Below are 24482 nucleotides of genomic sequence, written 5' to 3'. Positions count from 1 at the left end.
CCAGGTGCTGTATCTCAGAGCCCAGAGGATCTAAATTTTGCTTACGAATTAGATAATGAAATTATTGTAATGTGAGCAATTTGTAGTTGGTAGCCAAGCATTCAATCATAAGAAACCAGTAAAAACAGAGGGAGCCTGTGGGCCAAAACCCATAAGAAGAAAGTCCTGGGATAAATGTAAACCAGACACTGGTGTTGGAATGATGTCCTTTCCATGAACAGGATGTGGGCTACCAGCTTCCCAGGGCATACTTAAAACACTTACTTTACATGGCTCTGAGCGAATGTAATTCACTACGAGTTTAAGCGAGGCAGAAGAATGGGGGTCACAGAGTCCCTGAAGTCTGCAATGACAAATTCATACATGATGGCGTGTTTGGTTTTGGATGCATCTGGTAGGAACCATGACAAGGGTGTTGAAGGGTACAGAAGCGAGCAAGCAAGAAAAGGGCGCGTTTGGCTCCGAGAAGAAATCACTCAGAGGAGGTTTGGGGTGGCCGATCCATGCAGGGCTGCCATGGGGAGAAGCTCTGAATTTCTCTGAATTATCTGCGGAGATTCAGAATGCTCTCCACATGCAAAAGCCTATATTAGTTGTTTCTCTGTTGTTATAATAAAATATCATGGCGAGAAGCAACTTACGGGATGACTTTATTTTAGCTTAGGGTTCCAGAGGGAGAGTCCACAATGGTAGGAAGGGCCAATGCCATTTCATCCACACACAGGAAGTAGGGCTATAAAACCACAAAGCCCACCTTACGTGACGGGCTTCCTCCCAGCAAGGTTCTATGCCCTAAAGGTTCCATACCCTCCCCAAACAGCACCATCAGTCAGGGACCCAAGTATTCAAATACATCAGTCTATATGGGGACATTCATCATTCAAACCACAGCATCCTGTTCAGCACTGAGTCACCTAGAACTGGCTGTCAGAACCAAAAATTCCCACTATGGACTTCACGTGATCACAGTCTGGGACTCTTTCCCCAACAGGATTACCACACCATGGGTCTCCTACATCATGTGCCTTGCTGGACCTAGTGACCTCTGATGCCTCCCTCCACTTCTAAAGGGAAATGTGATAAAGCCCCTCCATCGTGCTGAGCAGAGCTGATTTTGCCACTTAGCTTGCTCTGGTCAGGGAGAGAAAGGACACTCTGTGCATGCTTTCAGGAACAACTGAGAACCAGAAATGTGCTGCCCAGTTGGCACTACAAGCCCGACAGTGAAGACATCTCAGCACGTGTCATTCCAGGAAGAGTAGAGAAGGGAAAAAACAAAGGTTGAGAGAGAATTTTAAAAAAATTTTTTTAAAAAGGAGTTGGAATTGGTAGCATACAACTATAATCCCAGCCTGTGTGTGGGAGAAAGAGGTAGGTAGATCTCCGAGTTCAAGGCCAGCCTGGTCTACAGAGTGAGTTCCAGGACAGACAGAAAATCTGCAGTGAAAAACAAAAAAAATTAAGGAAGAGGGGGAAAAGAGTGATGAGTTAGTGTCTTTCTTTTCTCTCCTGAAGCAGAAGTTACAGTTGGTGCAAAATGGAAATTTCATTTTTATTTGGATTGTATATTTATCAAAGGAAGGCATGCAAGCACTCTGCGGTGTTTTTAAACAGTCAGATCTTTAAGGATTCCATAAGCAAGAGCTCCCTAAACTCTCAACTATCACATCAAAAACCTGTTTCCCATCGGCGTTCATTCCAGCCCTCACTCTTACTTTTTATAGTTATCTCTTGTATTTCTAAAAAGAAAGAGAAAAAAATTACAAATCAGGCTGGATTTGTAGTCTTTTGTCTTCTCTACATTCACAGAAATTGTTTTCAAATAGATCAGTAGGGAGGCTGGGGAGATTGCTCAGCAGTTAAGAGCATTTGCTGCCCTTGCAAAGGACCTGGGTTCTGCTCTTAGCTAGTACCCACACGGTGGTCCACAACTGTCTACAACCGCATGCCTAGGGGATCTGACAGCTTCTTCTGGCCTCTGCAGGTGCCAGGCACACAAATGGTACAGATATATACATGCCGGCTGTATTAGTTACCCTTCTATCGATGTGATGAAACACCATGAATAAGGCAACTTAAACAGGATGTGTTTAATTGGGCTTCAAGCTTCAGATAGTTAAAGTCCACGCTGGTAGAGCAGAGGCACGGTGGCAGGAACTGAGAGTTCACACCCCAGTCTGAAAGCAGAGGGCAGAGAGAGACACTGGGCATAGTGGCAGTCTTCTGAAACCTCAAAGCGTGTCACCATGGACACACCTCCTTGTAATCCTTCCCAAACAGTTCCACCATCTGGAGATCAAGCATTCACAAGTATGAGCCTATGGGGGTCATTCTAATTCAAACCTTCACAAAGGCAAGGCAGTCATGCACATAAAAATAAACAAATAGAAAGACAAAAGCTATCAGTAGACTCTCTAAGGAGACACGAGTCCTTGACAAAACAGTGCATTCATTCTCTTAGTTCTGGAAATAGAGGGCATTTTACCTACAGGGGATTCTTTGCACGGCTCCTTCTCTGAGGCATCCTAAAGCTGGGCCCAGAACCAACTGGTCTCCAAGCTGATGACAACATCCCAGCAGGCTCTGGGCACATTACAGAGGGCTGAAACCCCAGTATCTAGGGCTGATATTCCAAGCCCACACTGATGGCCACTCTGAGTCCTGCAGGCTTCCAGGGTCTCATAGTGCTACTATTCCAAGTCTCAGCTCAACGCAGGCAATCACACAGTCTCATATTACTGAAAGAGCCCGGCATTTGTTCAAAGACCACAGAGAGGCTCCCAAGCTCCCCTCCCAGCCCTCAAGCCTTCTTTATGCCCAATCCTTTATGATGAAGAGGTGACCACGCTGCCCAGGGATGGGGGTGGGGCTGTCCTTAGCTGGACGCTGGAGAATACTGAACCTTCAAGGACACTGCAGTTCACTCCCAGTGGGAACTCAGGAGTGGAAAGGTCCCCCAGGCAGCTCTGGGTCTGCTCAGCTGCATGAGTCCAAAGTGTTAACTGCCTTAGCATTTTCTGGAAATTGCTGGCCCCACAGTGACGCAAAGCCTCCGCCTGTTCTTTCCTCCCTATTCTTTGACCCAGCCCCACTCTCACCCCGAAAGAAAGTTCCTAGACTGCAGTGCGTTGCAGCTTGGTCTCTCAGAATGGGAGGCTATAGCTCGGAGAGGTCACTTGTCCAGGTGACCAGGCAGAGGATCTGAGGCACTGCATCTGAGACTCTGGACTCTGTCTCTTTGCTACCCGTATTAATCACTATGGTCATCGTTGTCGTCATCATCGCTTTTGCGATCAAATATCTAAGAAAGGGTTTATTTGGGCTCAAGGGTCAAGGGTACAGTCCACAAAAGTGGGGAGTCATGGTGGCCAGGGGAAGAAGCAGCTTGTCACACTGTGTCCACAGCTGGAAAAGGAGGCAGCTTGTCACATTGTGTCCACTGTTGGAAAAGGAGGCAGATTATCACACTGTGCCCACAGTTGGGAAGGGAGGCAGCTTGTCACATTGTATCCATGGTCTGGAAGCAGAGCTAGCTAAGATGAATGCCGAAGCTCAGCTCCCTGTCTCCTCCTTGCTCAGCCCAGAACCCCAGCCCGCGGAACGCTCTCCCCACATTTATGATAGCTCTTCCTTCTTCAGTTAACCCAGTCTAGAAACCCCTTCAAGGACACAGGCTTTCTCCTGTACAACTCTAGATTCTGTCACATTGACAGCCAGCATTACTAATCATCACACTGCCCGAAGATGCAGTGTGGAGACCTCGGACCTGCAGAGTTGGGAATCTGTCCGGATGCTGCATTTCCCTGTCCTGTCCAGACCTGCTGAGTCAGAACCCATCCTCAAACAAGACACCCCCCCCCCCGGACAAACAGCTTACCCATGCGGCTAAAGATTGGTGCATTAGTTTTTCTTCTCTTCTCTGCGGACAAGATACTAACAAGAAGCAATTACTAGAGCAGGGGTTTATTTTGCATTGTTATACAGTGGAAACTGGCTTGAAAGCAAACCTTTCGCTTCAAACAGCTGTCAGTATCTATGCCAATGAGGAGACGAGCCTTTGGGGGAAACCAAAACTGTATCAAATCTGTGCTCACTGCCATGAGCGTCACAGCTTCCCACCACTTCAGGCCTTTTCTGGAGACACTGGTGAAAGTATTAAGATCGTGACTTTGTGAGATTGTGTGATGAAAGGTGCCAACACTTAGAACATCTGCCTGATCCAGTGAACAACTATTTTCAAAATGCCTTATGCTAAAAAACCATGCAGCGGTTTCTAAAATGCATTCACATTATAGAAGATAATCTAGATGTGGTGTTGGACACATGCAATTCCAGAATTTCAGAGCCAAGGCAGGAGAATTTAGAAAAGAGAAAGGCCTGCTCTGTGTGTGTGTGTGTGTGTGTGTGTGTAAGACAACACAATGGATTTTAGTGTAACGAGACTTGAAAAGAAGTTCACTGATTCAGTTTCAGCTTTCATACTGCAGCCAGCCTTTAATAAAATACCACTCTTGGGTGCTGGGTGCTGGGGATATGACTCAGTGGTTAAGAGCACTGGCTGCTCTTGAAGAGGATCCAGGTTCGAGTCCTAGCACCTATATGGTGGCTCACAATCATCTGTGATTCTAATTCTAGGCAATCCAGTGACCCCTTCTGTCCTCCATGGGTGCACCCACATACAAGCAGGCAAATCATCCATATACATTAAAAAATAAAAAGAAATCTTTAAAAATAAACTACCATCTTTCAAGACCGTACAATCAAAGAACTACCCCACTGATAAATTAAAATACCTATTAAAAACATTTCCCTGTATTCCAGTTCTGTATTCTACGTGAAGTGGAATTTTCTTTAAGATCTCAATCAAAAAGACTGGAGCCCAAAAGGGATCTAACTGGCTTCTGTTTAGAAGGGAGGTGAGCACCGGTATTCATCCCCTGCATTTGGACCCCGGAGGATGTGAACAGAGCCTCTGACTCCCAGCCACGTGTTTCCTGCCATGGCGGATTAGTCCCCAGACTCCTGAGCCACCATAACTCTCCTTCTGTAAGTGGCTTTTGTCAGGGTATGCTATCACAGCCGCAGAATGGTAGCCAACACTGTTAAAGTGGGAACAATCTGGTACCCGAGGCCAAATTTTATAACGTTCTGCTTGACGGGTAAGCTTTCTAACGTGTAAATATCTGTCTTCTGTGAAGTGTAAGGTTCTTGTCTTTAGAGCTCAAGAATCCACTCAGGACTCCGGATGACAGATTTTCGGCTGTAAAAGAAAAGTATACCAAAAAATAATGATATTCTGGTTTTATGTTATATAGAAAGTTCAAAAGGTGAGAAATGATCTTTATTCTGTTTCAAAAACACATAATAATAATTCCGGTTATTTGGCTCCAGGCTTATTTTCATCTCTTCAGATTTAAGTCCCCCAAACTAAAGTGCTGTTCCACGGGGCCCTGCTTTGCTGGGGGACATTCGCAGGAGGAAATCTTGCATGCCCTTCCGCAGCTGCGCGTTCTCGGCAACCTCCCTCAGGCTTCTGTGGAGTTTCTCCATCTCCTTCTGCTCACTCCTGACGTCTAGGGAGAAACGGACACGCATGCGCAGTCAGAGACGCAGACACGCAGGCACCCAGTCAATGCTGCTTCAAGAACAGGCCTCTAGGCGAATCCCTCAGTAACCATCACTTAGAAGGATATAAGATCTGGAATAATCAGATAATCCTGTCTCCTTGTTTTATAAACATCCCAGTCAAGCCAGGGAGTCTCTTTGTTACCTGAAGACTTATCTCAGCATGGATCTTGGGGAGGTCACACTTAAAAAGAGCCCTGGGTGACTGGAGAGCTGGCTCAATGCTAAAGGGGCTTATTGCCCTTGCAGAGGATCTTAGCTCAGCATCCACATTGGGCAGTACACAACCTCCAGGGGAATCCCATCATGTATGTATGCACGCACCCCCCCCCCAAAAAAAACCAGTAAAATTAATCTTTAGGGAAAAAGTCCTGGGAACCTTCTGGGCGTTCTCTTAGGCCTCCTCAGAGCCTGGTGAAGGGAGACACAAGGCAGAGGACATGGTGGGACCTGCCCACATCCCCGCAGGCAGATCTCTGTCCCTGAGACCTCCTTCCTCGCCCAACCTCTATTCCCAGTGAACTTGCCTTGCTCTCTTTTGGCACTGAAGATGCTCATTTTCTACTCTGACTCTGATTATGTTCTCACTGTGGTTAGTTTGCTATTTGTTTTGTACGTGTCTTTTGTTTGGTTTTGGTTTTGATTTATTTGGTGAGTTGTGTGTTTTAACGTTTTTGTTTTGAAATAGGCTGTCATGATATAAGCCCAGGCAACCCTCGGGCCTCAGACTCCCAAGTGCAGGAATTGCCAGCATGTGCCATCAGGTCAGCTCTGAGGGTAATTTTATGGCAGTTTTCCAGCCCACGGCATCCAGACCCTCGGGGGATCTAGGCTGTCTGGGAACCTGGGGCACAGTCACTACCTCCCTTAGCGTGTCACGCCACCAGCTGAAGACTGCCCTCCCTCTGAGTAAGAAGGGATTCTCTGATCACCCTGGCCTTCACGTGGGCCATCAGTTCATGGTGCTGCAGAGACCACCTTTGGACTCCAACCGAAGCTCTTTAGAGTTGCCGGCCTGCTTTGCTCTTCCATCAAATGTCTGGCATGCATGACTTCCACAAGTGAACGGGCCAGTTCTTCAGATACAGCCCTCTCCACATGCACACACATTCTCTATGTTCTGGTCTTCTAGAGAACGCTGACCAACACAGTCCTCAGGGAAGAAACTTCAGATGAACTTTGGGTCTGACTCTAGCCATCATCGGCTCACCATGTGTGGATAAATTTGCCTGAGCCTGGCTTGCTATGAAATCCATGACCAGGAAGTGAGTAAAAACCCAAGGCTTCACCTTGATGCATGTCTGGAAGGCCTTCCTCCTCACTGCTCTACAATAGTCCTACATAGTCATAATTCAAAGCCACCCTCTAGAACTTAGCTAACACAGCTTCCCCAAGGTCCAGCCTCAACTAACACAGCTTCCCCAGGGTCCAGCCTCGGCTAACACAGTCCCCCCCCCCAGGTCCAGCCTCGGCTAACACAGCTTCCCTGGTGTCCAGCCTCAGTCAACACAGCTTCCCCGGTGTCTAGCCTCGTCTTACACAGCTTCCCTGGTGTCCAGCCTCGGCTAACACAGTTTTCCCAGTGTCCAGCCTTGAACTATCTCTGCTTCACAGCTATGCTAACCATCTGCTACTAGAGTGGACCCTCTCCTTCAGGTCTCAAGTGTCATTCCTCATGAGTCCCCACCTTGAGCACCTTCCCGGACCATATATTCTACTACTCACTGGTTTGTTCTTCCCTGTCTCTCTCTTGGGAGCCCCTGAAAGTGACTTCAATCTATTGTTAAGTGGGGAAAAAAAAATCTGGGCTCTTTAGTCTTGAAGGTTCCATTCTGACAAACCAGGCAATACTTGACTGCACAGTTTGCCACTCGATCCTCTTTATACCCTTGGCAACTGGCACAGTCTTCCTTCAAGGTATGCACTTGGTATTGGTGGGGGAGGGGAGGAGGAAGAAAACGCTTCATCTAGGCAGGCAGAACTTAGATCAAACTTGGGGTAGTTGTCTGCAGCCGGACAGTTGGAAGACCTTCAGCAAGTATGATTTCCTTAAAGGCAGTGACTATAAAAACTCAAGTCCCCCTGAGTCTTCCTCCACAAATGGCTATATATCACGCATGCTTTCCTGCATGCCTTCCTTCCTCTCCAACACCTGCTGGAGATTGCTTTGTACTGCTGTGTCCTGGGCTGAGGGGCTTCACGGTGTCCAGCTCCACTGCCACTAACCGCGTGTCTCCCATAATCTGTGCTGTGCTCATAGAGGCTTGCGTTGTCTTGCCTTGGGATACCACAGGTGCTGATGCTCTCGTAACTTTGTCTGTGCCATTTTGTGCACACCCGGGGCTGCTGAGAGGGCAAAATCCTAGATTCCCAGGATGTTGAGCCTCAAGACTGGGGAATTTTGGCTAGAATTTTCTCAATTACTTTTCTCCCCACTTGGTCACCATCTCATTTATACAAGGCAAGTTTGATGAAGCTCTGGGCAGGGAAGGGAGGCACAGTCACTTTCCCAGGAGAATCTTTTTCCTCTGTCACTAGGAGATGGAATCTTTTCTAAGGCAGCGTCTTGAAAAAGGGTTATGGAGACAGAGGGGGAGCTTGTGGGTTGCTGTTTGCCAGTGGCCAGCTATAGAAACTTGGGAGTAAGCCTGGCCTAGGCTGTCTCTTTTCTCTGCATATAAAAGACGGAGCAGTGGCTAGTATCTCTGAGACCTGGGGAGACTTACACACGACGACACCCACTGAGTCCAAGCACTTGTCTCTGTTGGGTCCTCTTCAGAGTAAGATAGTCAAAACCATCATCTGCAGAACTTGTTATAGAAATTCCAACCTTGATGTCTGTGCTTTTACATTTTTATTATTTATTTTCATTTGTATGTGTGTTTTGCCTGCATACTTGTGTGTGCATCGTATGTGTGCAGTACCCACAGGGGTCAAAAGAGGGCATCAGATCTCCTGGGACTAGAGATACAGAGAGCTCTGAGTCACCATGTGGGTGTGGCGAGTTGAACCCAAGTCCTCTGGAAAAGTAGTCAGTGCTCTTAACTGCTGAACTATTTCTCCAGTCCCACCCACTTTGATATCTTTGCATTCAACCAGGGGCAACCGCACAACTGCCCTCTGTTCAAACGTTTTTCTACTTACCTACAAGCTCCTTGTAGAGACCATCTCCCTGGGGGGCAGCAAGGGTCAGCATGGTCGTGATGCTTCCCTTGACCCGCTCAGTGATTCCATGCTACATGACAAGAACATCAGATCATTAGGATGGTGCAGTCTAAGGGAAAGCAGGTTATAAAGAATGAACCTCACTGGACCCCCCAGCTGGAGGTGACCCCAGAGGGCTATCAGCGGAAGGCATTCTCATCGGCTCCCTCCTGCCTCTGCAGCTCCCCCCTGCCTATGGGGATGCACAGCAGGCTGTCTTCTGAAGGCAGCCTGCTGATTCTGGTGCTAAAGAAGAGATGCAGCTTCAAACTCACAGTCCTCTCCTGCGTGAGTCCTGGATGGGTATCTATCACCATTGCCCCGTGCAGCGCACCTTGTTAGACAGGACCGACTCTTCTTCCCAAAGGCCTGAGGAATGTCTTTCTGCTGTTCTCAACCCTCTGAGCACCTAAACACCATTGTCTGCTCTCCTCTATTTCTTTTTTTTATTTAAAACTTTATTTAACTTTATTTCATGCATATTGGTATAATGATGTCAGATTCTCTTGAACTGGATTTACAGACAGCTGTGAGCTGCCATGTGGATGCTAGGAATTCAACCCAGGTCCTCTGGAGGAGCAGTCAGTGCTCTTAACCACTGAGCCATCTCACCAGCCCCTCTCCTCTATTTCTTATATCTCCTGTGGCAAATGCCAAGATTCCTTCCTCCAATCTGGTGGACTCTAGTCTTGAAATCAAAACTCCTCACTTCCTAGCCTTATACTTCTTCAATGTCAGAACAAGGGCCCCTGCCTTGAGCTAGTAAATTCAGTTCACAGGGCCTCAGCATCCTTGTCTATAAGATCAGGGAGAGGGAGAGCTATAGCTCTCTAAACCAGATAGAGTTACCTCACTAGGGTAACAGCAAATCAGCAAGCCGCATGTGGTATTTTGAATGAAAATGGCTTCCATAGGCTCATAGTGAGTGGCACTGTTAGGAGGTGTGGCCCTGTTGGAGGAAGTATGTCACTGGGGGTGGGCTTTGAGGTTTAATAATGCTCAAGACAAGCCCAGTGTCACTCTCTTCCTACTGCCTGAGGATCAAGATGTAGAACTCTCAGCTTCCTCTCCAGCACCATGTCTGCCTGTGTGCCACCATGCTTCCTGTCATGATGATAATGGATTAGACCTCTGAGCTGTAAGCCAAACCCCATTAAATGTTTTCCTTTATAAGAGTTGCTGTGGTCATGGTGTCTCCTCACAACAATACAACCCTAACTAAGACACTGTACCACTGATCAGTTTAGCAGAGACTGATCAATACATTCAGTAGAATAGTCTTCTGCTCTTCAGCTTACGATAACATTTTAAAGGAATCCGCTTATTTTTATTCTTAGTTAGCTAGCTAGCTAGTTTATAGAGGGAGGAGGCACAGGCAATAGCACACAGACAGAATCAGAAGACTACGTGTGGGAATCAGTTCTCTCCTTTCACTATGTAGGTCCTGGGGATCGAACTCAGATTGCCAGGCTTGGCGACAAGTGCCTTTACTTGCTGATCCATCTCATCAGCCAAGAGGTCAGTTTAAAAACAGGAACATTCCTCACACTAAATATGTATAAAATAAAATTCCTTCCATTCGGCAGAACAAAAATATTTAAATAATTAAAAGTTGACTATTAGTCATATTATGCTTTTTTTCTTTTTCTTTTCTTGGTTTTTCAGGACAGGGTTTCTCCATTTAGTTCTTGCTGTCCTGAAATTTACTTTGTAGACCAGGCTGGTCTCGAACTCACAGAGATCTGTCTGCCTCTGCCTCCTGCTGAGTGCTGGGATTAAAGGTGTGTGCCACCAGCACTCAGCAAAAGTTGACTAATTCTTGATTTTGAAAAAGGTCGAAGGATGAAGTACAAGATGATCTTACCCATTCTTATCTATCTACATGTCTATGATTTAAGTTATACATGCACATGGTCAGTGTATTAGTTCCTTTTCAGTAGCATGTTTCATTGAGTAGCTTAATGAAACCATTTCTGCATACTCGGTGGAGATGGGCTCTATAGCGTTTGGTCAGTTTCCCACACGTATTTCTGTCTGTGGTACCATGCTAACTGAGTGGAATCAAACAGCTGCTAATGAACCAGATAGCTCTCACCTAGGTCACAGGAAGTTCCCTGCTTTAGACAACAGAGACTGGGTTTTCTGAAACAAACGGGGAAGATGGGAAGAAGCAGGAGAGACAGTCTCAAGGAGGTTAGTGAGGAACTGGCCTGATGCTGCCACAAGCTAGCTTCCTCTGTGGGTGGGATGGAGGTCAGCTAAGCCTGAATTGGGACAGAAGACTTTGGAGCCTCATGACCAGGGAGGGGCTAACGAGACCAAGATGAAGGTTTTCTGTTATTGGGAAGAAGGTAGCAAGCTAAGAAACCCAGCGCCAAGACATGTCCATCTGACACATAGAGATGACAGGATATTTAGATCTAAGAGGACTCTTAGGAATCTTATCAGAAACAGATGGACTAAAATTGAATCTGAGCCAGGTCCTTCTATTCACTGACCTCCGGATATATTCTGATCTTTTCTTACCAAAATTGTATGGAGCTGAGCCATCTTCCTTATTAAAAAATATTGTCGCTTTCCGATTATGCTACTGTTGGATACTGGCACCATGCCACCTGGTCCTGAACTCTCTACTTAGCTCTGCCTCCCGGTAGCTGTGACCTCTTGGCTCATCTCTTCTGCCTGTGTTTGTTAATACACAGAAGGGATACAGCGATAGTACCGCCTCCCAGACTTGCCGGGGATTAAGTGAGGGAATGCACGCCAAGACCCAAGCACCCACTTAACTATCATGGCCCCTGTCCTACGGATGACTTTGCAGAGAGGTGTGACAAGGGACAGAGCTGAAGGGGTTGTGTTTCTAAAGTCACAGCCCCATGATGTAGTCGACAGTAGTGCTTGGCAGGGAAGAAAGGATGCTGGGCACTGTGGGCACTGTCTAGGCCCAGGGCAGAGGGCATCTGGCTCTAGTTGGCCCAGGTATCTACTATTCTCCTGTACCCGCTCCCCATTTATGCTCCCCAGGACTGAACCATGCCCTGCAGAGGCAGAGTACCTTCAGTTGTTGAAACTGGTGCCACATCCTCTCTTGAGCCCTCTCAAACATGCCCTCAGCTACCTGCCGCTCCACCCCTCTTCGGATGACATCTTTCATTCTCTCACAGGCTTTCCGGCCAGCGATCTGAGCTGCCTCTGACCAAGAAAAAAAGAAAAAATAGCCACAGTCACATGATAGCAGGGACTTGCTGAGAAAGCTGTAGCATCAGAAGAAAAACCAGGCATGCAAGCAAGCAAGCAGAAAAAACACTATATATATATATATATTTATAACATACATCATGTAAAAAAAAAAACACCATCCAAGATTTAGATTATCATTCAGAAAATCCAATGACTGAGTTAAGCAGGTTGCAAAATCACTTCCTAAAACAAACTAAGAAGGGGCCTGAGAGTTGACCCACAAGCATTTAAAGAAGGCACAAGTGAACACTGTGTCCCAAGCTACAGGCAAAGGGCTGTAGCTTGTAGACAGAAAGACCCCTCAGTTCCTTTTCCTGCATCCTGCGATTGTCTCAGCGTGTAGGCTGAGAGCAGTACAAGAACTCGGGTTGGAGGGATGGGTTCTTAGAAAGCTGCCGGCAGAGCAGGAAGTTGATAGGAAATGGGATCCCAGAAAACTGAGAAGAGGAAGTGCCTCCCTGGGGGCCACCTTCATAGCAGGGCTTCAGGTCGTTTTGAATGGAGCTGGTGACAGACTCGTAGATCTTCCTCTTCCTCCGGAGGATGTGGCCCTCCAGGCCTCCCAGGATGGCACTTATCTGAGAAAGCATGTTAACAGATATTTGGGATGGTTCCTCTGACAGAGGGAGTCAGTTATGGCTATGATGTATATGCCACCCCATCCTCCTGCCTTCTGTTAGGACTGGCTATTGTGATTGATGACCAATATTGTCACCTTGATGGGATCTAGAATAACCAAGGAAACGAGCCTTTGCAGAGGTCTGTGAGGATTTTATAGATATGAGGTTAAAAAATCATACATCAAATATGGGTAACATCACTCCATCCAGTAGGGTCATGGACCAAAAGGAGAAAGCAAGGTAAGCCCCCATATTTATCACTCACTGCTTCCCGAATGTGGGTGTCATGTGAGCAGCTGCCACCATGATTTACCCTCAGTGGTGGACTGTACCCACAAACTGTGAGCCAAGACAAACCCTTCCTTCCTTCCTTAATTTGCTTTTGTCTGGATTTTACCGGAAAAGTAACTAACACAGTTGTCTGCACGCCGTCCCGACAGCTCGGCTGCCGGCTCCCCACAGGCAAGGACCCAATCCAGAATGTCATTATCCCCTAAAGGAGCCCCTGCACAGTACCTGGTACAAATCATACTCTACAAAGTGTGTACCGAGTAGAGCACAGACTCAGGGAAGGTCTCTGAGAGGCTAGGGGCACTGGCATCAGCCCTAGCATTGCCATGTGATTCCAGTTAGGCCTGGGGGAAAGTGAGTCACACACAAGAGCCTGGAGTTGTCAATTCTAGCAAATGACCTGAAATAATGATGATGATAATAGTGATAATAACAACAACGATGATGATGGTGATGATGGTGATGGCTGACTCCTCTAAGCTTGGCTTCTTTGGCTCATTCATAAAATTGGCAGAAATGATGGTGAGGTTGGTGCCAATCTTATTATGGGATGCACATTATCGCACATTTAAGTGTTCTGTGACTATCCCGGGGTCTGTGTCAACTTCACCAATTGAGATGCCCCCGTTAATTGCTTCTCCATGGAACAAAGCTCTCCTGAGTGTCCTACACCTCCATGGTGGTCTTAGGACCTCTTCTCTCACCTGCATCCTGCCATGTCTTATACCTCACAGGGCCCTGAAGAGATACATCCTGTCCCTAGACAGTCAGGGAGAAGAAAGCCAGGGCTCGTCTTTTCCACCCTCTCTGAGGAGCATACCTCCTGGATTAGGAGGCCTCTCTTGTAGCCATCGCATTTCCAGCCATTTCTTATCCCGATTTCTGCCATCCTCTCTTCTAGGGAATGCTTGAAAGCATCTATGTGCACCATCAGAGCAGGGCCAGTCGGCTTCCCATCCCTAAGGAAGAAAGTCATGGAACAGATTAAGAGACCATGGTGGTGACTCAGGGGACAAACAAGCATGAGACAAGTTGGCTGTCTTTTAATACTTTAAAGAAGAAAAACAAATGAACGGTAACAGCTGTCAGATCCCCCACAGTGTGCCAGACGCTGGGCTGCTCTAGGCCTTTGACTGCAAGGCCTATATGTCATTATGATGGTGCCTATTTTACAGATGAGAAAACTGAGATACAGAGGGAATGGTCGGCATGCACAAGATCACACAACTAGTAAGGGGCAGAGATCGGGCTCCAAACTGTGATTGCCAGTGCTTGTATTAGGGAGGACGGGACTTGAACCTTCAGACAGAGGTGAGATAGGAGGAAGTGAAATGGAGGAGGAGTTCTCTTCAGAATATCTGAGGAGGAAGAAGCAGCAGGCCACTAAGGAAGAGTATGAGCTTTGAATCCTGGGGTTCTTCCATGATCTGGGGTTCCTGGGAAAGTCTCACATTTCTTCATGGTCCACTTGTCCATGTGTAAAGGACCAGAGCCACTCTGGAGAGTCACAGGGAGCATTTGATGACTCACGCAGATGCTGATTAGCATGACAGATGCAGGTTGTACTGACTGATGCTCTACGTCTGTCCCACAGGGTGAGGTAGAAGATGGTATGGCGGGACCCAGTTGTGCTTAAAGAATGGTGGGGATAGAGAAGGGATACCTGGGACAGGCTGCTGCATTGGGGATCTGAAGAACCTCCTTCTGTTGATGGAGGAGAGTGAGAGGTCAGGGAACACAGCCCACAAGTCACGTTCATGAGCATGCACGCACCAAAGGCAGATAGCATCCCCCCTGAGCCATGTTTTCTTTTAACACTCAGGGAACGTTCCGAAGGCTTTGCGCTTGCTGTATTCCACATTCTCCAATCAAAATACCCTGTGCGGGGGCTCAGATCCCTAAGAAAACGAATCCCCTGCTGCACGTAGGAGATATTTGGAAAATAATGGCAATCATAATATTAGTCTGCAGCAACATCTCCATCTGTGCCCCGGGTCACCATGGGAAATTTTTAAGTAAACCAAACCAAGATGGCTTTTGTGTTGTGCCAGAAGCTAAGCTTTCCTTCTCAAATAACCAGCTACTCTTTACACTTTCAGAGCCAAGGAAATAAATTCTTAAATCCGAGACTCTGGGTTGATGTCCTGCAGATGTGTATTTATGAGAAAGCAAGATGAAAGATTCTTTACCTAAAAATGCCTCCAAACACAGGGTCGATCTGGTCATAGATAGGCTGAGAGAGGGCTCCGTTGAGGTCGATTCTGGCCAGAGTCCTGGAGGCATAGACACCATTTTTGAGGCAAACAGCTTTCAGGGTCTGGTGAAAACCTTGGTTTCCTCTGCTTCTCTAGACAATTAAACAATGAATTAGCAAGTCAGTGGGAAGTAACTAGAAAGTCACAGGGTCAGATTCTCACTGTTATTGGTCAAACTTCGTTACTGAAAAGTCTTAGGATGGAAATGAGACAACATGGTCTTTAAACATGCCCTCAAGGCATTAAACAATCGTGGTCACATCTCTAGGTTAACTGGGAGCCCCTGCCTGGACTTCCAAAGTGTCTCAGGTTCATGTCAATCACAAGCCTCTATGATGAATAATACTGATTGTCCATTTGACAGACTCTCAGATCACTTATTATACAAAATTCTGGGCAAGTTTAATCTAACTCTAGATTAAATTAACTGAGTTGGGAAGACCAAAACTAAATGTGAATGGCACCATTCTATCAACTCGGGTCCCAGAATGAATTCAAAGGAGAAAGCAAGCAAGACACTGGCATTCATCTCTCCCTGCTTCTGGGCTGCAGAGTCAATGTGACCAGCTGCCTCACACTCCTAAAGCCACGCCATAGCCGCCATGATGGACTATGCCCTCAAAGTGGGAGCCAGAAAGAGCCCGTCCTTCCTTAAGCTGTTTCTCACTGGGCATTTTGTCACCGATACACTAATTCGCCTTTCCAGACAATTTTTGGTTTGCCCGTCTCCTCACTTGTCAGTCTCTAATGCCAGAAAGTCAGATTGTTGAGCTCAGGCCCAACGTCTCACCCATCTTTATATAAGTTCACATCTGACAAGGACTCAAGAAGTGATTGACAGCTATTTGTTAAATGAGCAATTATGGGATAAATAAAAAAAGTGTACTACAGACTAACAGTAAGTATATGTCTTGGAATCCCTGAGGAACAGTATAAACTTTGTGGAATATTTAATGAAATACAATTGGAGTCACCACCCCGCCAGCCAGATTTTCTTTTCTTTTCTCTCCCAAGCCTACGTATATTTTTGAGCATACTGTAAACCATTTAGAGGGCTTTTTTTATTTGTTTTTCTCTTTTCCTGAATCTGTCTTTACTATATATCTCTATCTTTGACCACATGAGTTTTTAATCTGCTAAGTGTCATAGCTAGGATTAAGAGGTTTTGGTGGCTGGCTCTGCCCCGTTCCTTGGATTTCCTGAGAACCTACGTTCATGGCAGAGATACTAGGAGGAGCCACGTTATATTGCTACAACTCTGCAGTGTTTCTAGGTCCATGTCACCACTAAGAAGCAAGCCACTGGCTGCTCATAAACACCACTTAAGTGTTTGGTAGCAGGGCCTCTTAAAAGAACTGCTTTTGCTGCTAATGCTGAGTCACGAAGCCTCTCATAAAGGAGCCGCACCTCTGCTTGCCTCTAGATAACAGAGCCCACCCAAGAAAATGCTGCTACCAAGAAGTATAGGCCCGTAGTCTATATGGTATGGCAGCAAGGCTATCAAGCCATAGTTCCCACCTGAGGTGGTCACATGACCTTCCAGACAGGCTGCCACTAACTTAACAAAAGGTCAGGATGTTGTTTTGCTCCTTTCCTTTCTTTGTAATTTGGAGGATGCCCGATAGAGATGCTGATTCAAGCCTTCCTGATAAAGCCACATGAGTTGTGTGTGTCTTTATTCCCGCACCTCCATGCCGGTCCAGGGAGAGGTAGTTTATATTGGGGTCTGTTTCAGAGAGAAATAATTTATGGTCTGGGCTAGCACCAGACCCTGACAAAGAAGCCATGCTTGATTATGTTCTCTCATATCTAGAATCCCTTCCCAAGTTCTCTCAGTCTCTTGGGTTTTATGTGGATATAGCTACAAAATGTTGGGCGCCATTTGTTGACAGAAGTTTCTGTCTAACTTGGTCCTGCAGTCTTTCAGTCACAATTAAACACACAGAGTCTTGCATTAATTATAAACTGTTTGGCCTATTGCTCAGGCTTATTACTAACTAGCTCTTACAACTCAAATTAACCCATAATTCTTATCTATGTTTAACCACATGGCTTGGTAACTTTTTCCTAGCAAGGCATTCTCATCTTGCTTCCTCTGCAGCTGGCTTGCGATTCCTGATCCCACCCTTTCTCTTCCCAGAATTCTCTTAGTCTAGTCATCCTGCCTATTATTTCCTGCCTGGCTACTGGTCAATCCTCATTTTATTAATCCAATAGAAGTAACTTTTTGTTTGTTTGTTTGTTTTTGAGACAGGGTTTCTCTGTAGCTTTGAAGCCTGTCCTGGAACTAGCTCTTGTAGAACAGGCTGACCTTTGAACTCACAGAGATCTGCCTGCCTCTGTCTTGTGAGTGCTGGGATTAAAAGTGTGTGCCACCACCTCCCTGATACAAGTGACAAATCTTTATACTGTACAAGAGTGTTATACTATAGCAGAGACTTTTAAGGAGGTCATTAAGGGTAAGTGAGATCTCAAAGGTGGAGCCCAAATTCAATAGAATGGAAGTTCTTATAAGAGAGACACTAGTTATGCAGCTTGTACACACACACACACACACACACACACACACACATGCTCATGAAAAAAATATAAGGGGCACCATGAGCAGGTCACTGTCTCCATGTCAGGGAAATGGGTCTCAGCAAACACTGCCAACATCTGACTTTCCAGCCTCCTGAGCTTTGCCTGTTATTCAAGTCACTCTCTGTGCCTGTGACACCCTGTCATGACTGCTGAGCAAAATGACAGAACTCTCCTTTCACCCCTTAGTCTTAACAGAATTCCACCCCGCATTCACAGCTCCATCTTTGAGAAACCCCACACATCTGACTGATATATAAAACTATTTATGTCAAGCAAGTAGCTTGCAAGGTGTTCCTTCTGTCTAACATGACTGATAATGCTATCAGTGTCAGGAGATACTTAGGGCAGACACCTAGCAATCCCATTCTATGGAAGAGATGATCGAGAAATCTCTAAACGGTCTTAACATACTAAATGGTTTGTGCGTTACCCAGATGTTTACTGGAAATGACCCTCAAACTAAGAAATTCAAATCCTGAAGCCCAGTCTTTTGCTGCTGAACTGCAGGCTTAATTTTCCCCGCCACAGGTGAGCAACCATCTGTGTAGAGGATTTCTTACATAGAATTTTCATTCTTTCCCTACTGTTATTTGTTTTCTTGCTTTCTTGCTAGATTTTGACTAGGAGTTTTTGAGGTAGGAATTCACTCTGTAGTTCCCCCAGACTACTTGGGAACTTACTACAAAACCCAGGTTAACCTAAAACCCACAGCAATCCTCCAGAGTTAGGTAAAATTACAGGTGTGAGCAAGCCATGTCTTGCTTTCTTCTAGCTCCTTCTAGAAAGCAAGGTGATGGTATCAGAGGCATTTGGAGATCAAGTTGACCTTGCTAAAGAGAAGAAAAGGCCACTCACCACCAGGCATGTCCCGAGGATACGGCGGTAGGAAGCCCTGGCCACCTGGACTCCTGCCTGCAGGGGCTGCTCCATACAAGCAAAGCACTGCTCAATAGCCTTCTCCAGCAGCTCCATCTTCTCCTCCACAAACTGCCGCAGGCCACCCATGTTCAAGTGTTCAGTCTAGGGACCAGGTCACAAGGAACATCAGATTCCCTAAACTCTGTTCTACAAAAACCCATCACTAGCGCAAGCTTTAACTTGCAGTTCAATCAGAGGAGATTAATCCTTACTGTCTGCAGAAGGCATCCTCAGTGCACGGACATCCTTGGGTTTCTTAGCATGTAAGACAGAACAAAAATGCTGTCGCAACTTATTTGGGGTGTAAAATCCACAGCCTATTTGAGAAAGGAACTGGATAACCATCTATACTCTGGTTTTCTTCATATTGCAGAAATCTTTCATCTTTTACCATATGACAATTCAATTATTATGAACACAAAATTTGGGTACTGGCAAGAATCGAAATAAGACAAGACCAGGCACTGGGGTGAATATGATCAAAATACATTCTACACATGTATGAAAATGCCATAATAAAACTCATTCACATGGATGATTAATACATGTGAATATAAAATGCAACGAAAACTTTAAAAGAAAACAGATTTTCTCAATGCCATCTGAATTGACAAGCATTTCATGGTTTTTGGCTTTACACAAAGCCATTTTGAGGTCAGTGTTTCAATGTGCTCTCCACTTTAAAATCTGAAGGCCTAAGTTTCCGTGTTCCTAGTCAGCTGCTAAGTGAACAGGCCTGAACCTTCAGCCACACTTTGATAAGCAAAGCTGTAAGATCATAGAAACAAAGCCATGATCCCATCTTCCCAGAAGAATGTTGCTGACTGGGGAAAACAACACGCTCATGCATGCACTGTATGACTCTGTTGTCTGCAACAATGAACTGCATAGGTGGAGCGAACTCATGACTGGGTGACAATGTCCGGGCCTAGGGGTGTGGGAAGCATCCATCTGTATTCATGAGTAGACACACTGTGAGGATTACACAAAGATAAGGTTGGTAAGGCCGCAGTTCTCAGAACAAATCCCTGCCGTAAAGGGCTAGATATAGAACACAGAAAGAGGGGAAGCCGGAACTCTATGTGCATTAGGGCTCATTTGACATTGAAATGTCAGGACCAACTTCCTGTCAATCCAAACAATAATCACTTACTGAAAATCACTAACTATCCCCAGATCTAAACTTCTGGTTAGAAACACAATCTTGAGAAAAATGATGAAGAACACACGTTTTAGGGTTGATTTCTTTCTTTCTTTTTCAGGAATCCAAAGGCACTGACGGAACTCTTGTCTTCCAACTTTCCATCAAAGAATTAAGACCAACATCGGAGGCCAAGGAATTTTGAGGAAAGCTGCCGCAATTCCCTTAGACTTCCCTCGGCAACATTCTCATCAGCCTCTGCCCCTGTGTCTTTATGGTTTAGGTTTGGCGCGGTGGAGAGCCCCCAGGGCCTGCACTTCTGAGTAGGCAAAGAACAGCAAACAGGGACAGACACTTCCAGGCCTGGTCCCAAAATATCCTGTCCTTGTGCCTGTAAAACAAGCCGCCCACACACAGCATCATGTTTGATTTATTTTCCATCGGCACTTCCAAAAGCAATCTAGTGTTGGGCAAAAAGGCAGATTTCACCCCGCAGAACTTTTTCAGGGAACTGAAAGGTCAAACCCTTCCCCAACCATTTCAGAGGACAATAGTCAAATCAGAGATGGAAAAGAAAAGAAAAAAAAATCTCAGATGCCCAGAATTTTGCTTTGCTTTGTCTCATGCAGCTAAGCCAAAGCAAAACCTAAGGAGTGTGACAAACAGCTGTGTTTGATTCCCCCTTTATGGTCTTCCAAACCCTGCACTGGCCAACGCGCTGCCCTGCTTACTTTCACACTGAGGTCAGATCTCCTATTCTTGCCACCTGTCAGGCTTATGGCTGCCTTCCTTTCCCAGGCCACGATCAGCCCCAGGAACTCTTCCAAGAGCCCGCTTAGCCCCTCCCCTTCCCGGACTAGTCAATCACGTAGATCTGCTGGGCAAATCCAAGTGTGGAAGTAGACAAGGAGCAGCTGAGGCAGAAAGGCAAATGTTGTTTACTCGGAACCACCATTGCTTCAGTTTGGGGGGACAAGCCCCTGTGTGGTTGGTTCATTAGGGATTCAAAATTGGCTTCTGTGCCCGGTTAAAAGTTAGGGAAACTAGTCACCGAGGCCTGGCCAGTTGGAACTGTTGGCTACAGAAGTTGTTCAGCTTCCTGGATTGTGACTAGAGATGGCTATCTGATCTCCGGCCAGGCTTCAGACTTGGAGCCAGCAGGCTGGCTTCCTAACTGGGTGCAGAGGGTAGGGCGCTGGTTTGCTAGACACCTGGCAGTAGGGTATGAGTCTGGGCTCTGTTTTCACACACAGTCTGGTTGCTGTCTGAACACTCGGTCTCTTAGAAAGAAACAGTGCGGTTAGCGATTGCGGAAGGGGCTGATTTTTCTACCTACATCTCCAAGTTTCTCTTTTGGCAGCTAGCTCCCTTCTGTTAGGGCGGGGCCCTCTATCAGAAAGAAACCTGTCCATTTCTGTGACAAAACGTAATTTTTTACCTGGACAGTCCCAAGGTCTGCATTGGAGACTGTGAAATGTGCGGACTCTGGCTGACACCCCTCTTCTCCAGCCTCTTTCCTTTCAGAGCACCACTGCCCTTCCTGTTTGTTACATTCCAGTGAGACATGCCCCCCCCACCCCCACCCCAGGCCCACGCGATTCAGTCACTTATCCCCATCCGGTAGTGCTGTCTGGGGAGGCTGTGGAACCCTCTGGACATGGGGCCCAGCTGGCACACACAGGGCCCTAGGTCAGCAGAGGTGGACCTTAAGGTTATAGGGCAACCTCGCTTCTTCTCAGCACTCGCTGTTGCCTGTTTGGCCACCAAACTGTGAGCACGCTGCTCGTGGCCCACCACCATGGCAGACGGTTTCCCTTCAACTGTGAGCCACAGTAACCTTACTGCCGAAGGTCGGTGTTTTGGTTTTGCTTTGCTTTGTTTTCTGCCAGGTATTGTCTAACAGCGACTAGGAAAGTAACGCATGCAGACTGGGACTCTGAAGGCAAGTCGGTGAAAGAAGCCCCCAAGCGTCAGTTAAGGTTTACACAACATGACCCTGGTACGGATGTCCTGTATGAGTCACTAAAACATGGACATCCAAGGGGCTGAGAGTCAGTGCAAAACGGATGATGATGCCTGGATGTCTGGTAATCACAGAAGACAGATATATGAGCCGTTATATAACTGTTTGGGGCAGAGTTCCTCTTTTGTGTGTGTCCGCATGAATCTGACCTTGAAGTCAGAAGCCCAAGCCTTTGCCTTTGTCGGCCTGTGTTTGCCAGTCATTTACCTCCTCGTGGTCTATGAATCAATCTACACATAGGCCTGTGCCTGCCCTTACGTGACCCTTGTGTGCCTGCGCCTGCCCTTATGTGACCCTTGTGTGCCTGCGCCTGCCCTTACATGACCCTTGTGTGCCTGCACCTGCCCTTACATGACCCTTGTGTGCCTACGCCTGCCCTTACGTGACCCTTGTGTGCCTACGCCTGCCCTTACGTGACCCTTGTGTGCCTGCGCCTGCCCTTACGTGACCCTTGTGTGCCTACGCCTGCCCTTACGTGACTCTTGTGTGCCGGTACCCCGCCCATCTCTATGCGATCCTTGTGTGCCTGGGGCCCACCTCGCAGCCTTCATCTGATGGGAATCAAGAGTTCTTATCTACCTCTGTAGCCTCACACTCTCTTCACCCTCTGGAAGCCCTCCTGCTTTCCTGGCATGGGAGCATGGACCTCACAGCGTACCAGGACACAAAGGGAACCCACGGGCAGAGGAGCCATCTTTTAGACTGTATCATCTCCAATGCAATAAAGGATAGGGTGTCTATAAGCCAAGTCACCCAGCCATCATTTAAATACATCCCATCTTGTTGAGGTCTCAGGAAAAACGCCATGTATCCAAGTATTAGGACATGTTACCTTCAGTAAACCTGTCCAGATAAAACATCCCCTTCTCTTATACCCCAATGTTACGGGTTCACCCTTCAGTCATCATTTTCTCCTCCTAGACTCTAAAGGCATTGGAAATGATACAGTCTAAAAGATGGCTCCTCTGCCCGTGGTTCCCTTTGTGTCCTGGTATGCCCTACTGTTCCACTTTGCCATCTTCTGTTGTGATTGTGATAAACGCCATGACCAACTAGGTGAAGAAAGGGTTCCTTTATGTTAAGGGTTACAGCCCATGATAATGTAGGGAAGCCAAGGCAGGAGCTGAAGCAGAGAACTTAGAGGGACACTGAGCACTGGCTTGCTCCTTCTAGCTTACTCAGTTCTCTTTCTTATACAGCCCAGATCCACCTGCCTCGGAGGGGCAATGCCAATAGTAGGCTGGACCTCCCCACACCAAGAAAATGCCCACCAGACATGCCAATGGGTCAGTCTGACGAAGGCAGTTCCACAGCTGAGGCTTCCTCTTCCCGGGTGTGTCAAGTTCACAACTGAGCTAACTATGACACCTGCCCAAGGTGGTGTATAAAACAATCGAGGGGTCTTTCTAACTTACATCTGTTTGAGCAGAGTACAAGACAGCCCAGGGGTTTCCTTACCAGCAGGCTTTCCTCCGGGTTGAAAGTGTCAGTGAGGAGCAACAAACCAAAGGCTTCATTGACGTACTTGGTTACCAGCCTCCTCTTCTTGTCCAAGAGCCTTTTTCTAATATATTCTCTTAACTTGGGAACCTCTGGAATTCACAAGCAGCACAAATAATAGTAAAGAAAAGCCAAGGCATTTGTAACAACAGAATTCATAAAGGTAGCTCATGAAGCAGTTACCTGGCTTGGGGAACATGCCACACTTCTGCTCCCTAAACACCATGTATTCACCTGTGTCACACATCTCTTAAGACCTGTGTAGACATAATCCCAGTAGGCTCAGACTAAGACCCAGCTTGGTGAACCCTCACTTAGCTACCAAGAGCCCACGGGTGCACATGGACCTCAGAATCCTCTAGCCTTCCTTTGTGCTTATGGCCAGGGCCACCTAAGTTTGGCTTTCCCTTTCATCTTTGCACATGGATGATCATTGGCTCCGTATTTAGGCTCAAAATTATGCAAAGAAAGGAGCCGTGCCTTTGATTTTCCCTGCCTCACAGACAAACATGCAATGTGCATTCATTAACCACGTCTGATGCCTATAGCTGGGCAACTGAAGAACCACAAGCCATACACTACTTACACAGCCCACTGTTGTCTTGACTGTTACTAACTCTGGTATAATTTGGAAGAGAGAAGAATTTTGGTCTCAGATACACAACAACACAAGGAAGAAAAAAAACTGATTATACACACATAACACAGACAAACACATACATTCACACAGCACATAGTACATGCTAGTAGGCATAGAAGCTGTGGTACGTGGGAATAAAACTTGCCTGTGGCATGGAAAATTCTAGAGCAGGATGTGTAGAGTGTAAGCTTATTCTTTCGAATGTTAGTGGTTGAGGTTAAAAAAAAAAATTAGAAATTACCACTTTCGTCCTCAGTAAGGAAGGCCTGCTGCCAGTACTCGTGAGCGCTGACTGTGTACACCAGATCTGAGGCTTCCAGAACCTTGGAGTCAGCTGGCAGTTTTCTCTGCAGCAAGGGAGACATGCAGAGAGCACAACAGGTCAAGTGTGGGGAAGAAAGCACCAGAGGCCGCAGAGGAACTCTTGGCAACCTCAGCTTAC

The 24482-nt window shown here is 46.6% G+C and overlaps 1 protein-coding gene across 1 annotated transcript in view; it reads right to left on the bottom strand.

Annotated features, from left to right (window-relative positions):
• Nucleotides 1–5300: 5300 nt before the first annotated feature.
• Nuggc (nuclear GTPase, germinal center associated) overlaps nucleotides 5301–24482 on the bottom strand; it is a 46869-nt gene continuing 27687 nt past the window's right edge. The window contains 9 exon segments of the mRNA XM_048422030.3: nucleotides 5301–5573; nucleotides 8770–8860; nucleotides 11885–12021; nucleotides 12539–12647; nucleotides 13801–13939; nucleotides 15170–15327; nucleotides 18674–18838; nucleotides 23359–23492; nucleotides 24282–24387. Coding sequence (XP_048277987.2) covers nucleotides 5428–5573; nucleotides 8770–8860; nucleotides 11885–12021; nucleotides 12539–12647; nucleotides 13801–13939; nucleotides 15170–15327; nucleotides 18674–18838; nucleotides 23359–23492; nucleotides 24282–24387 — 1185 coding nt within the window. The 3' untranslated portion in view covers nucleotides 5301–5427.

The sequence above is a fragment of the Myodes glareolus genome, chromosome 12, assembly GCF_982192425.1.
Source record: "Myodes glareolus chromosome 12, mMyoGla1.1, whole genome shotgun sequence".
NCBI classification, from domain to species: Eukaryota; Metazoa; Chordata; class Mammalia; order Rodentia; family Cricetidae; genus Myodes; species Myodes glareolus.
Note: the sequence above shows the minus strand (reverse complement) of the source record. Positions and strands in the feature narration are given on the sequence as shown.